Source organism: Lemur catta, chromosome 17 (assembly GCF_020740605.2).
Source record: "Lemur catta isolate mLemCat1 chromosome 17, mLemCat1.pri, whole genome shotgun sequence".
Taxonomy (NCBI): domain Eukaryota; kingdom Metazoa; phylum Chordata; class Mammalia; order Primates; family Lemuridae; genus Lemur; species Lemur catta.
In genome coordinates, this window is record NC_059144.1 from 35,283,538 (window position 1) to 35,299,632 (window position 16,095).

Genomic DNA, 16,095 nt, shown 5'->3' on the forward strand with positions numbered 1-16,095 from the left:
TTCTGGTCTATCCACTAGATGCCAGTAGCCCTAGTCGAGACAATCAAAAATGTCTCTAGACATTGCCAAATGTTCTCTTGAAGGGTAAAATCATCTCTAGTTCAGAACCACTGGTCTAGATAATGATTAGAAGTCATTTCTGAAAAGAAGGGCTATGTCACTGTTTGTACCACGTAAGTGGTATTATTTTATTTACATGTCTTCCAACTTTATAAGTTTCATCTAAGTATGCTTTTTCTCCCAACTAGATCAAAAGCAGCTTAAAGTCACCTTCTTTCATATTCCCTAATATTTAGCATAGTGCCAGGCACATAGTGAGTACTTAATAAACACTTAATCTGTCTTTAGGGAGGGGATTCTTACTTTAAGCCAACTGTTTGATCTTTCATGTTTGGAACATATTCTCTCTAACAGAAAATGAATCAAAACTTTAAGATTTAAATAAATGGTCTTTATCCCTAAGTGGTTCAAGTGGTTAAAAAAAGGAAGAAAAAAAAAAAAAAAAAAAAAGAACCTATAGCTCCAGAATAATTCATTAAATACTTATTCTCAGGAAATTTTTTTGGTTCTTAGCTGGTTTACAACAATAAAGAAATAGTATCTTCAATTAAATACAGTCTTAGCTCTCACTTAATACACGAAAATAGCAGAATAACAAACACACTGCAATGAATTAACACACCATCATGATAACTTAAAAAATGCTTTGTTCTCATTGTCATCATGAGGTCATTTAAATCTCTTGCCACAGATCACAGTTGTTTATGTTCTAAGTTCTTAAAAATATGCCCATCTCAGAAGCCTCTTGGCATACACACAAGAACATTCTTCAGAGACAGTTTTAGCCTCATTTGAGAGCAGCCACTATGTGACTGAAAAACAACTTCATTAAAACTTTTTTAGTTTGGCACATATTTGTTTTAAAAAATTTTAAGTGTATAGCTAAGGATTGCCGAATTAGTTAAAAATAACATCAATAATCCTACAAATAAATAAGGGGCAAAAACCCCTTTCAAAGTCAACTATGAACACAGATGACTCAATTATGACAATAATAACTGAAGCACAATCCATTCAGAATTATTTTGGCAGTCTGCATACATATTAAAATACTTTTAAATATCCTTACAAAGTCCTTATAAAATAAGGGTATATATTCCTCCTGACCTTATTCATTTGAAATATTTGAAAAGTCTTCAAAGGGCAGGACACGAATAGCTAACTCCACTAGGTACTACAATTAGCTTTGTTCATAAAAACACAATGCATGTTTAAGATGTCTGATATAGGCTGAAACTAGCACTCTATTTAAATGAGGACTTAGGATCCATCTAGAATATTCATGAACACTTATGGCTCAATCTTTTTTTTATGGTTGTATGTTATAAATCAGACTGTGTAACACTCAATTCCAAAAGTAGCTTTTAAATTCAAACTAGCTACCACCAGTGTCACCATAACTCCAAATTTGGAATTCACTCTGGGTACAAGGCTAATTTATAGAGGAAAACCACCAGCCATGCCCCAAGGAACACTGTCACCAAAGACACTCCTTCAAAGTGGCCCAAGGAACACTGTCACCAAAGATACCCCTTCAAACTGGCGTGTTATCCCGAAGGATCTGGGGAGAAGGACACATCTACTTATGTAACAGTGGTCACGGGAATCCTGAGTCCAGATGAGTAAAGGGGATCTTTGCCAGTGCCATTTTTTCCTGTATGGTAGGGTATACTTAAAACATACTGGATAAGCCAAATTATCAACTTCGTAATGAGAAAGATGAAGACTTGAATCATGCCTAGCATATAGCACACTCCTTATAAATGTCTGCTGAATAAAAGAGCAAATGAAAAGAAAAATGAGTCAAATTTTTCCCCAACCTATGGACAAGGAGCAACAATGCATAAAATTAAAAAGTAAAATAACTACTAGCCTTGCAAACAATAGTAAACAGCAAAAATTACCAATCAGCCTGAGCCAACAGATGCTGTTTGGCTGCACTTAATACTGTTATATCTACCTTATGGAAACAACACATATAGCTAATAAAGATAATAAGGAGAAGAGGGCATAGGCAAGCTGCTAGATTGGGAATTGTTTCTCATACAACTGTTAATTCTGTATCTCCCAAAACATTCAATGAAGTATCCACAGAAGATATGCCCAAAGTGTGCAACGAATGAGCAAAGATTAATACTTTTTGCTGTTAACTGTCTAAAACCTATTTCACTGGGTAGGAACTGTTTTACATTTGTCTTGAATTTGAGCTTATCATACTCTCACCTCTTCCAAATCTCCTTTTACTCTATCTTGAAATAATGCCTTCCATTTGCAAGTATATTCAGTTTACTGTAAATCAAGCTGCTCCTGCTTCTTAGAATCAAATATTCTTAAAAAGCTGACTTCAAATATAAGACATTTGGACCTCATTAGGGAGCTATTGTTTCCTGTATTTGCCTGTACTTTATTTGTATGCTTTCTTTGCCTTTCAAGTAGTTTGTAATCACAATGTACATAATATCAAGCTGTCCTAGTACTAACAGACTAAATTCTGGCTAAGTCTGGTGAAGCCATTTAGCTAATTAGTTTATGGCAAAGAGTACTGAAGAACTACTTGTTCTATTGTTATTTTTACACATGTTTACAGGCAAGGTAGAAAATAAATGAAAACTTTTACATGAATGGCCAAGATATAAGGAAACAAAGGGAATTTCTTGGACTTAATTACAACAAGAAAGCTCAAACAGAAATAGTAAAATAGCTTAGAAGCGTTTTCCTTGGGGACATTTCACTAATCTTCTATGGTCTAGTATGGATCTTAGGTTTTAACGGGCTGCTGGCCAAGGAGGCAGGAGACAGAGTATGAAGCCTGATCATGGTGGGAGGTCCCATCAGAAACTACTATGCTTAAGGGTGCTCTCAGTGGGTGATGTCCCTACCCCCTCAATTCAGAGGGAACACATGCCTCTTTGGGCTTTGGCTATGGGCAGAACAAGGGAAGTAAAAATATATTTTTCCCCCAGAGAATTTAAAACCACAAGCCCACAAATCCATGGGTTTGTGGCTGGAATTCACACTACTTGTGTGGCCCCAAATACTCCAATCCAAAAATTTAGTTTCAATTGGTCTTAGATTGGAAGTGCTGTTAGGCACCTGGCAAATACTCTCTAAAAGGAAAACTTTTGACCCAGGCTTCTAAGGATTCCCATAAGTAAACAAAGATCCAAGAACAATGAGTCGCAATCAAAATTAACTATAAAACAGAGTGTGCAGAAACAAAAAACTACAAGTAAGAACCGTAAAGACTATGATTTTTAGAATTATCAGATACAGAATACAAAATCAGCACATTTAAAAACAGAAGAGGAAATTAAAAGATCAAACTATCAAAATGAGATGAACTTGGAAAAAAATACACAGCACACTAGACAGAGGTGAAGAAAGAATTAATGAACTGAAAGAAAAAAATGAAAAAATTACCCAGCATACTACATAAATTCAAAGGTACAGAAAATATGAGTTATCAGATACAGAGTGAGAAAGCACCACACATACCAAATAGGATTTTCAGAAGGAAAATAAAGGGAACATAAGGAAAATAAGGCTGGGCAACAGATCAAGACCCTATCTTTAAAAAAATAAATAAATAAAGTTGAACATTCATATATCCTATAACCCAGCAATTATAAATAGTCCTAGGTAAATACCCAGAAAAATTTAAACAAGTACTAGGAGACACACACACATATACATATAAAAAACAGCATGATTCACCACAGTAAACACGTAAGAACCGAAATGTGTATCAAACAGAAGAATGAATACATATAACTACAGTACAGAAATCAAATGAATGAACTACAGTTACACAAAATAAAGATACATCTTAGCAATATAATGTTAGTTAAAAAAAAAATCAGGTCCAAAAGATTTTAAAAATCCCAAACACAACCACACTCTCCCCACCATAGTTAACAACTTTTACATAGTTCATATATCATATGATTCACCCACTTAAAGTATATGATTCAATGGCTTTTAATATATTCACAGATTATGTGCAAAATCACCACAATTTTAAAACATTTTCATCTCCTCAAAAAGAAACCCTATTGTCTCTCTCTTCCCCTAGCAATCACTAATCTACTTCCTGTCTCCATAGATTACCCTGTTCTGGATATTTTGTATGAAATATGTGGTCTTTTGTGACTGGCTTCTTTCACTTAGCAAAGTATTTTCAAGGCTCATCCATGTTGTAGCATGTATCAGCACTTCATTCCTTTTATGCACCCGTACTTCTTAGGAATATTCACTAATGAGAGAAAACTATATACAGTATTCCAAAGAAGACAAACAAATGGCCAAAAGGTGTCAGCATCACTAATCGTTAGAGAAATACAAATCAAAACCACAATGAGATAACACCGCACACTTGCTAGGATGGCTACTATGAAAAAGAAGAGATAATAAGTCTTGGTGAGGGCCTAGAGAAAAGAGAATTTTGTACACTAGTGTGGGACTGTAAATTGGTATAGTCATTATGGAAAACAGTAAGTAGTTTGCTCAAAAAAAATAAAAATTGAACTATCATATGATCCAGCAATTCCACTTTTGGGGATATATCCAAAGGAAATAAAATCAGTATCTTGAAGAGATATCTGCAATCCCATATTCACTGCAGCATTATTCACAATAACTGAGATATGGAAACAACCTAAGTGTCCATCTACAGATGAATGAAGAAATTGTGGTACATATACACAATGAAATATTATTCAGCCACAAAAAATAAAATTCTGCCATTTGTAACAACATGGATGATTCCTGGAGGACATTATGTCCAATGAAATAAGCCAGACACAGAAAGACAAATACTATGAGAACTCACAGATACGTAGAATCTAGAAAAGTCTAACTCAGAAGCAGAGAGTAAAACGGTGGTTGCCAGGAGTTGGGGGCTGGGGAAAATGGGTAGATGCTGGTCAACGGACACAAATGTTCAATTATAAAATGAATAAGTTCCAGGATCCAGAATGGGTGGTGATAAATGTGTTAATTAATTTGGTTGTGGTAATCATTACATGATGTATATGTCTATGAAATCATCACACTGTATACCTTGAATATATTCAATCTTTGTCAATTAAATGTCTTTTAAAAACTATATATACAATGGAAAGCAAAGGAATGAGCACTGAAATCTAGATAGTTTCCTCAGGTATGGAAGGGCAGGGAAGATCAAACAGGTAAATGTAAATTACTGTAACTTTTGTAGTAGGTGCCAGGCTCATTTATTCATTCATTCATAAATAAATAAAGGCCCATGCTGGACCAATGAGGTGAGTGCCTTAATCCAATGGGTCCTGCTGTCAGAGAGATCAAGGTTTGAATTACAGTTCTTCTTTTTCTTAGCTTTGTGACCTTAAGCAAGTCCGTGCCTCAGTTTTCTCTTTTGCAGAATGGGGCACTAACCACTTTGAAGATTTTAAAGTAATGTTGTTTGTAAAGCACCTAGAACAGTTTCTGATATTCACAGACATCCAATAATTGCAAGTTTCCCCTCCCTCCTCCAAAGGATATTTTTAAATGCAATTCTTCTGGATCAAAATTATGCGTGTAAATAAATTACTTTAAAATATTTTAATGTGGTTGGGCATGATGACGGTGGCTCACACCTGTAATCACAGCACTTTGGGAGGCCGAGGCGAGAGGATTGCTTGAGGCCAGGTGTGTAAGACCAGCCTGGGAACCATAGTGAGACCCCTGTCTCTACAAAAGGTTGAGGTGGGAGGATCATTTGAGCCCAGGAGTTTGAGGTTGCAATGAGCTATAATGACACTACTGCACTCCTGCCTGGGCAACAGAGCAAACCCCTGTTGCAAAAAAAAAAAAAAAAATTGTTTTTAATCTCCGAATGTTTCTCTAAAGAACGAGCAATGTGATCCTAAAATGAAATATATTTTGTGACAAACTAAGCTGACGATTCTTAGGAAAAGTTTAAGTCCTACACAGACTTCTCATTTGATGGGAGCTATCCCACCCACTCTGAATGACAATTAAAGTGAGGGAGAAAAATACCCTCACACTCCCTTCCCCTAGCCGATTACATGGGGCAAATGCTGTCAATATGTAAGGACTAACACAGGGCTCCTCCCATATAAAACCACCAAATGCAGCTTGCCTTGCTACCAGTTCAAGCTTCACCTTGGACCTCAAGGCTAAAAAGTACCATTGTATAATAATATAGTCAGTGAACAGTTGTCTGCAATGGTCTAACTGAAAAGACACTGAGAAAGGCTGGCAAACCTTTCAGAGCACAGGAAATACGGTATGTGGTCCCAGAGAGGGAGTAAACTTTGTATCAAACCAAAGACCTACACAAAAGTGCTTATGCCCTATCCTTTATGTGGCTTCAAAAGCCCAAACCTATCGTAAAAACTAGATTTTATTTCGTGTATAATTTTATCAGCATTTCTGAGCCTTTAAAAGTTAAAAAAATAAATAAAAAGTTCCCCAGTCAGTACCACAAGTTAATAAAACCCTTTCAAAACAACCAAAAAACAAAAACTTTGACACGAGACATGAAGATTTTCTACTCTCGGGAATTTAAGAAAATTCAATAAAAGGTCATTACTTTATCCATAATAGCAAGACTTTATAAAGAACCTAAAGTATAGCATCAGGGGAGTGATTCATAAGTTATAAATCAGAAACACAATGGACTGTGATGCAGGCATTATGACAATAAAGGTTATTTAGGAATACATAAAAACAAGTATGATAAATGAAACAAAGCAGAATGCAAAATGGGAGTGTAACAGAATCAACTATGTATACTTGTAGAAGATAATATGTAAAAATGAATGTGTTAAGGTAGTAAACTTGTAAGTTATATGACTTTTCAATTTCAGATTAAAAAGGACAGCAGTAATGAAACTGTTGAAACCAAGTAGTCTGAGTGAATTCTGTCACAATCACATATGGAACATATGGCTACTTTGCTAGCCAGGCAGTTAGTATATAGATAGAATGATGATGTGGGACAACCACAAATAGAATAGGGAAAAGTTTTGCTTTACAGACCAAAGAATTCGCAACTTCAAACAAATCAGCACAGCTGTGGACTATGGGAAAACAATACATGCAAGAAGCTCTGTCTTCTTGGGCTGACTTCCAGCAGATTGCAAGTCGAAGGCAAAGTGAAGGAAAAAAAAAGAAAAGAAAACAAAAGAAAAAGTACTATGGTCTGGAAATAGTGGCTACAGATGCAAACAATACAACTGGTAAAAAGTGATACATGTGCAGAGAGGGAAGGACCACACTAACAGAATCAACCAAGATGCTTACAACCAGAGGCCCTTACTGATTTACACATTTAACTAGGATCCTATGGGAGTAAAAACTCAGATCAATTGACCTGAAACTTCTTAAGATATGGGAATTTTAGCACTTTCTAAAACTAGTATAAAAATATTGTTAGCTTTTGCTTTAAATCTTTGTTAAAAGCCCCCTAGAAAATCTTTTTTTAAAAATTAAATCTTTATATTATTAAGAGAGAAAATAATCTTTCAAATATTCAGGAAACACTGAGCAATTTACTAGCAACTATATGGAGAAAATGTGCTAGCAACATTTTTAGATAACCCTAGCTGCTTCTCATTTTTATTATACATTCCACACGACTCAGATGTTTTTTGCACAGTATGAAGTGTCAGCTTATTACCTTACGAAGCCTTTACAGTCAACCTGTTAAACGGATGGTTCAAGAAAGGGGCATACACTTAAGTTTTAAAATTCTAGCCACTTACTAGCTATATGAGTTTGTACACGCTACAACAGTACACTGTGACCTGGTTTCCTCCCCATCACCAAAATATGAGGCAAACTGCAAATTCTTTTAGCTTATTTTTAAGTTCAGGTTTTCCATTTAATGTCCTCCCCTACACTCAACTCAAAATTTTAAACATCTGGTTATTTTAAAAGTTCTGACTGAAAAACCATTTCTGTGAATACATTTCAAATAATGAGTATATTGGCAAAAAATGGAAATGGAGATATAGCCAAAAGTAAATAGTGAACAGGTTTTGAGATGTCTAAAAATTAAAATGTTTGAAATGGGGCTGCCTAACAAAATGAATGCCCAACTGATTCAAAAACATTTTACTTCTGAATAAGGAACAATACAATGGCCATATATGCATGTCACCGATGTCTCTGTGTTTAAGCTTCCCAATGGAACACTGAACAGAGGAATAAAAATGAAATAAAGGTGAAGAAAAGAAGGACAAAGGATAAAGAGCAGATAGCACAATGAAAATGGAATTACAAATGTAAAGAGCGGAGGAAAGAGAGACTATGTCCAATTCCTCTCCTCCCATTTGCACTTGAACCCATACTTGTAACTTTCACCCACCGCCATCCCAACAAAACCATTCAACATTACTGATGATCTCCACATTGCTAAATCCAATGGTCATTCTCTGTCTTAGTATTTTATTGGCCAATATTCTCACTGAAATGCTTTTTTCACTTGGCTGGTTGAATATCCCACAATTCCAAATTTCCTCTTCGCTTCTCTGGTAGCTTCTCCCCAGCTGCTTTGGGTGGTCCCTCCTCATTCTTCTACCTCTAAATGCAGGAGTGCGCCAATGATCAGTTTTTGAATCTCCTTTCTTTTCTACCTATATTTACTACCTTGTTCTTATTCACTTTCACTTTTTATCTCCCGTCCTGACCTCTTTCCTGAACTCTTAACTGTATATCTAACTGATTCCTTGGCATGTCTATTTAGGTAACTAATAGGCATCTTAAACATGTGAAATTAGAGAACTTACATGTGAAATTACATGTAATTTACATGTGAAAATTAGAGAACTCTTGATGCTCCTTTCCAAATATGTTCCACTCATGATCTTCATTATCTCAGGATTAGTGCAACAGTCTCTTCACTGACCTCCCTAATTTTGTCCTTGCCTCCCACCTTAATCTATTCATCTACAGCAGCAAGAGTGAGCCTATTAAACATAAAAGTCAGATTTTATCACTCTTAAACTCAAAATCCTCCAATGGCTTCTAATCTCAGTCACGGAAGTTGTTCATGTCCTTATAATGACCTACAAGACCTTCATCTCCGGCCCCAAGCTACCTCTCTAACCTCAGTTATTAGTCTCTCCTCCACTCACTCCACTCTAGTCACCCTGCCCTCCTTGCTATTCTTCAAACACAACAGATAAGCTACAGTTTCAAGCCCACTCCTTTGCTATTTTCTCTGCTTGTACAGTCTTCCTGTGCCTGGCCTACTCTCTGACCTCTATTGCCTTTAGCTTCTGCTCAAACATTTTTCTTACTTGTTTGTCATCTATCTCCCCCTCACCAGAATATAAGATCTATGAAGTCAGGGATTTGTGTGTTTTGTTTACACAGTGTCTAGAATAATTCCTGGCATAGAATAGGTGTTCAATAAATATTTGATGGGTTAATAAAGGAAAGTTAGGGTACTGAAGGATACTGAGCAGAAAATAGACCATACATCCATTTCACTATTATCTATTAAACCAGAAAGCTAAGGAGAAGAGGACTTTTATATATTTAATCTCTTTTAAGATTATAAACAAAAGAATATGCCATTTTATGTTTACACTCTGAATGGAATTTCATGGATATTATTTATATTCAACTTGCATTATCTGCAACAAAAAAGTATTTTTACATAAATTATACTTTATTAAAGCATAATATAGGGGAGGTTATGTAAGAGATAAAACTGATTACACCACATTTATATGTATATTTCAAATTCCCTTATGAAACATGTTCCTTGATGACGGCCCAACATGCTAATCGTATGCATCATCTTACCTACTCATCAGGGTGAGTCAGGTAGGATACCTTTAGCCATACATTGAGATAGGTAATATTACTTTACATACATCAAAATAATGAAGTATAACTTTCTTTAAAAATCTTACAATTCAATATTTTTACTTATGTATAATCCTAATAAGGTTATATTATTACATTTCCATAGGAATTAAAGTATCAATATAAAGAATACTTCATTCCATTTGTTATACTCATGAACCTGTTATCTGTCTGCCTTAATGTCTTACCCTTAAGGAATTAAACTCCTCACTTTACTATATTGTATAACCCAATGTAAAAAGCTGGGAAGTTTAAACAGTCTAAATTAGAACTCCTTTTTAAAAATCAAACCAAACTATACCCTAACAATTGTTAATGATTAAAGAGTACTTACTTTTCTAAGAGCTTAATATTTTAGAGATCTAAGCCACAGAAGAACCAATGCATGATATAGTTATAGTATAATCTCATACTGACCCTCTGTGGTTTATTTAAGTATAACATCACAAAAGTCTTGAGGTTCAGGGAAATTATTATTGAAAACCCACATTTCTTAAGACACAAACCCACCAAAATATACACAAGACAAATAGTACTTTGTACTTTATAAGGTACCTTTAAAAATATCTCAAATTAAGCAATACAGGCATTATTGTTCTCAATTTCCAAATGAGTAAACTGAGTTTCATAAAGATTAGCTCAATTATCTCATATAAGATGTTTTTCATGTAAAAGACTTTACATTTGTACACTCGCATGTGTGTGTATGCACATATACAATAAGAATTCATAGGTAACAATACCCCATTGAGGGCCTCCAAAAATACTAGAGTTTTAAAAGCACCTTTAAAAGTACATTACACATTAGAATATCAATTTTCCCACATTCAATTAAAAGTAAAAAACATATACCCAATGTTGATAAGTCCATGAAACTGACACTCTTACTGATTGTTGAAAATATTATATGCTGGTACAACACTTTTGGAAAGCAATTTGGCAATAACTTCAAGACACAAAAAGTATTCATGCTCTTTCCTAATAATTCTATTTCTGGGAAACTATCCTATGAAAATAAGTCAAAATATGGAAAAAGCTATAGCTTATTTTTAACATCCTCGATACTTGGCATCTAAGATTTAATATTTGAGGTTTTGACACTAGTAGTTTTATAGCTTGTGAGAGAACCACAGGTTGATCTATAGCATATGTAAAGTTGCTGTTTGAGGGAGGAAGTCATGTAACTAACTACTGAGTGAGCCTGACTGTTAGCATCAGCTTCTTCTTGTGGCTTGGTTGTTCTCTACTAGTTCTCACATGCATAGAAACATTGTAAGGAATGAAAACTACAAACCAATATTCCTCTTTAACACAGGTGGAAATATCTTTTTTTCTTCTTTCTTTGAGATAGGGTCTCACTCTGGAGTGCAATGGCACAATCATAGTTCACTGCAGCCTCCAACTCCTAGGCTCATGTGACCCACCCACCTCAGCCTTCCAAGTAGCTGGGACTATAGGCACATGCCACTATGCCTAGCTAATTTTTTAAATTTTTCATAGAGACGGGCTCTCGCTATGCCCAGGCTGGTCTCAAACTCCTGGCCTCAAGCAATCCTCCTGCCTTGGCCTCCCAAAGTGCTTGGATTACAGGCATGAGCCACTGCATTCATCTGGTGCAAATATCTTTGATAAAATATTACTAGATCAAGTCAGGAGTATATAAAAAGATAATATATTATTACCAAGTGGGGCTTACCCCAGGAAACACGTACTGCTTAAATCTTCCAGTTACAGATACAGATGTAAATATCATTTGTGAGTATTTGCCCTACATAACTGTATTAATAAAGACAAAGGCATGTGGTCCATTTAGTATAGGAACCTATATCATATATCTGTACCATATATCTGGTGTATTATATATTTCTGAAATATTTGCTATAAAACTTCAAGTTTATTTTAAATCTGCTTTATCAAATAGACAACCAAACACTTCAATTAAAAATGTTCACATGAAAGTATCTTCATTAAGTTAATTCTAAGATTACACTTAAACTACAACATATTTCACTTAAAAGATAGAATTCGACAGTTCTTGGAATCATAAAAGCAAGGGCCTCAAGTAAAATATTTCTTCACAAACATCCCTGAGTGGCATCATGGTTATGAAGCCTTTTTGTGGAGACTTACTGACATAGGGAGCTCAACCCCTTAAAGCAGCCTTCATGCTGTCTTGCTGGAGAATTCTAACAATACAGAGAATTTCTCTTATAGTACATTGAAATCTACCTGCCTTCAACTTTTATCCACTGGCCGTAGTGCTCACTTGTGAGGTAATAAAAGATATTAAGTCTTCATTTACATATCCTATACTTGAAAATAATTGTTAAAGTCACTTTTTAGACTTTTCCTCTCCAGGCTAAATCAATTGAGTCCTCCTAATCATTCATCATATGGTACACTAATAAACTTCATTTTTTTTTTATAACTTTCTGCAAGAGTCAAACATTTGAACCAAATGGGTCATAACATAGCACTATATTACTATAGGAATATACATGAGACATACGTTCACCCTAGTATATATTTACTACAATAGTCAATCAATTCTCAAATATTAATATCAAAATATGCTAGCCTTTTTTTCCCCAAATAAAAACTATGCAAACAAATGTTTTGTTCTCAGTGCAAAAGCATGCTACTTGTAAAAAAAATAGAAATAATTGATGATAGAACACTTTTATGTTTTAGACAATGATATTCCTGCAAGTGGTTAGTATTCTTTCTTCTGGAGATTAATTGGGGCTAAAAGACTAAATCCTTATCAAAACATATACATGGCTTTAAAATATATACATATATATAAACAGCAATAATCTGCAAAAACAGTATTGGTGCAAAAGTACATGCTGATTTGCCCAGCAAAGTTGAAAAACTGTGTACAGCAGTCCCCCATTAACTGCAAGGGATACATTCCAAGACCCCCAGTAGATGCCTGAAAACATAGATAGTACCAAACCCTATATATGTTATATTTTTTTCCTATACAACATAGCTATGATAAAGTTTAACTTAGTAACAGATTAAAAACAATAATAAAGTAGAACAATTATGCTATAATAGAAGTTATATGAATATAGAGTCTCTTTGTCTTTCAAAGTGTCTTACTGCACTAAACTGTACTCACCTATTTTTGGACCACGGTTGACCATAGGTAACTGTAACTGGAAAGTGAAACCATGGCTAAGGGGGGTACCACTACATACTAGAGAACAATCCCTATTTATCACAGTATTATCTTTGTTTAGCTTTGACATTGTTGTAATTAGTATTATACTACTCTACTATCCTATATTGACTATTCAAAGCAAAATTGAGATGAGAAACTATGTAATATACATTTTGCCTTAGTGAAACCTCACAAATTAAGGACTAGTACAGGTTATGGAAGAAAAGGTCACTTAAGAATCCTGTATCTTAAAAAGAAGTATAGTAACTATAGAACACATGATTCCTGAATTCAAGTTTCTATATCCTGAGAATAATAGAATTAACCTAGGTCTATTCTCATAAATGGATAGAAATAATTTATAGTTAGTAAATCAAAGAAACTAATCAAGAAAAGTTGGTAAGAATCTAAAAATCTAGTCCCTAAGTGAGTTAAATGGTGTATGCAAATACTACGTTAAGGTCCTCACCAAAACATTTCTAGAAAATAAGATTTTTTAAGTTTGTTTCTAAAGAGGAATTAAGCTTCTAAACTGCACTCAACATCCTGAAATGAAGAAAAAGAGAAAACATTTAGTTAGTATCTAATTCTTACCTGGAACCCACTTAATTTCCATCTCCATATCATTTTCTTTGCCTTTCTTTTCTTTTTCTTGAATAACCTGCAAGAGCTGCCTATACTTAGCAATTTGTTCTTCATCATCCTTCTGACTTTTCTTTGTTTTCCCATCTTCTTCTACATTGACTCCATCACCACCTAACAAAACCAACCAACAAACAAAAATTTCATTTAATACCTAGAAACAATTCATTTCTAGATATCATGGTAACTCCAGCACCCTTCTAAAGGATGTTGCCAGATATACCGCAACCATAAAATATCAAAATTAGTCTTCAACTTCTGAATATTAAATGAACTGAATGAAAGATAGTCTTGTATATAATAAAAATCAGCTGCAAAATAAATTAGCACTGTCATAATAGTATACTTGAGAATCCCTTTTTATTAAAATTTACATTTCCAAATAATTCTGCAGCCACATAACATCCTGGCACTTCTCTTCCCTACAAGCTGCAAGACAGCAAGGATGGCATTTGATCCCTCTTTATGACCTCCACCATCCAGCACAGCAGCTTTAAAATGTTATGTTCAATAAAAGAAGGCTGAATATTGTTGGGATGAATTTGGTACATGGATTTAGCTATTTGGGCTAAAGAGAAGAGATAAAGGAAGTTGTTTATAATCCAACCTAAGAGTACTAAACCCTTTCCAGTTGACTGTGAGTAAGCATGCTTACCCCAAAGATCTCATTAACAAATTAAGAACAAAAATGAATAAATTAGGAGTTAATTCAATTAATTTCACTGTGTGGAAAAGATATTCACATTTCCATTTCCTAGTTTTATAAAAATAATTAGAATACAAAGGAATAGTATAAAACTCATGGGCAAAAAATACTCAAGAAAACTAATACACAAAAAGTTTGTTTGCTCTACATTTCTCTGGAATTCTCCAAATCAAGAAAATAAATTAGGATACCTGGGTTTTAATGCAAAACATACTTATTGAATTGACTAAATGTCCCAAGCAAAGGAAAATTTAGAAGCAGCATAATAAAGTCTCTCTCTTCTATAACCTATGGTTAACTGATCACCAAAAACGTCTGACATTATTAAGCATTTGGCTGAGAAACATCACCGTTAACAGATTGCCATTGTATCTTTAAACAGGTGATATGTATATGTATATATATAAATATATAAAAAACTTGGCTAGGTAAATATTTTTATACTTTTTCTTTCCCTAAATGAATAAAACACAGTTTAGGACATTCTTTCCATCCTATCACACTTTTATATTTTTACCCAAACAGCTGAAATTCATTTTTTTCCTGTTTGTGCTTTGTGCTACAATAATAATGTTGGATGGAATTCTGTCATGTATCCCATAACTCAATGGATAAAACATCAGGAATACATTAACAAATGGCAATGTATTTCTTTCTATTAAAAGCTTACTTCTGAAAACATAATTAGAAGCAAGCTAAGCTCCTTCCAGGTTGAAATTTTAGCGGTAAGTCTCTGATGGCTTACTTTAAATTGATTTTTTCCAGTACTAAAATTTTACTTTCTGAAGCTCCAAAATGTAAGATAACTCATGCAGGTCTGTTTTTTCCCCAATTTAAGGACACTACTTTGTGAAAGCCTTAACACTATATAAGGAGTGAAAAAATAATAATTCTAACAACAAGCCACTCTTGCTATGCTCTTGTATAAACAATAACTAGAAATATTTAGTAGTTCTAAGGCATTAGACTATACCACTGCATCTATCACAGGTACCAAATTATAGATTACAGTAAATTTGTACTCAATTAAAATAGTGAAGAAAAATAGATGCTTTAAAAAAGTTAATGGGTAGAATATTTCAAACAAAAAGCTATTAATCACCAAAGCTTTAAGAAATAAAAATATGCAATACAAGGTAGTATGTTAAGCACTTTATGTATATCATCTCAATCTTTCTAATAATGAGCCTGGTACTATTATGATCTTCATTTCTCAGTTATGAAAAGAAAGACAAAGAGGTTTTAGGAAATTTAACCTACATAAGGTGAAGTCAGGGTTTGAAACCAGCAGAGCCCAAGATCTTAACAAGAATGTAGTGACAATTTAATGCTTATTTATTCACAATTAGTTGCCCTAATGTCAAAAATATCATTTTAAAATTCAGTTCACTTCTCTTAAACCAAAGAAAACTATTTGAAAAACTTGTATCCAATCTTCACAAATGCACATAAAATGCTATCTTTTTTCCTTTATCTTAGGGCTGATAGTGAAGAAAAACTATCCAGAATTTTTAGAAAAGTTCTAACTACCTATATGAGCATACAAATAAAAAGGAAATGTAAATAAATAAATATGTCTTTCTCCACATGTCTGTAGGAGAAAGACATAAAGGCTATTTGAAAAAAGGATTTGGCTGCTCTGTGTACACTAAGAAAT

At 34.1% G+C, this 16,095-nt stretch overlaps 1 protein-coding gene across 3 annotated transcripts in view; it reads right to left on the reverse strand.

Moving 5' to 3' along the window:
• The window catches only part of ESF1 (ESF1 nucleolar pre-rRNA processing protein homolog), a 44,897-nt gene that overhangs the window by 12,225 nt on the left and 16,577 nt on the right, over positions 1-16,095 (reverse strand). For all 3 annotated transcript variants that reach the window (XM_045529441.1, XM_045529442.1, XM_045529443.1), the window contains exon 9: positions 13,685-13,846. In XM_045529441.1, the coding sequence (XP_045385397.1) occupies positions 13,685-13,846 (162 nt within the window). The remainder of the gene's footprint in view (positions 1-13,684; positions 13,847-16,095) is intronic.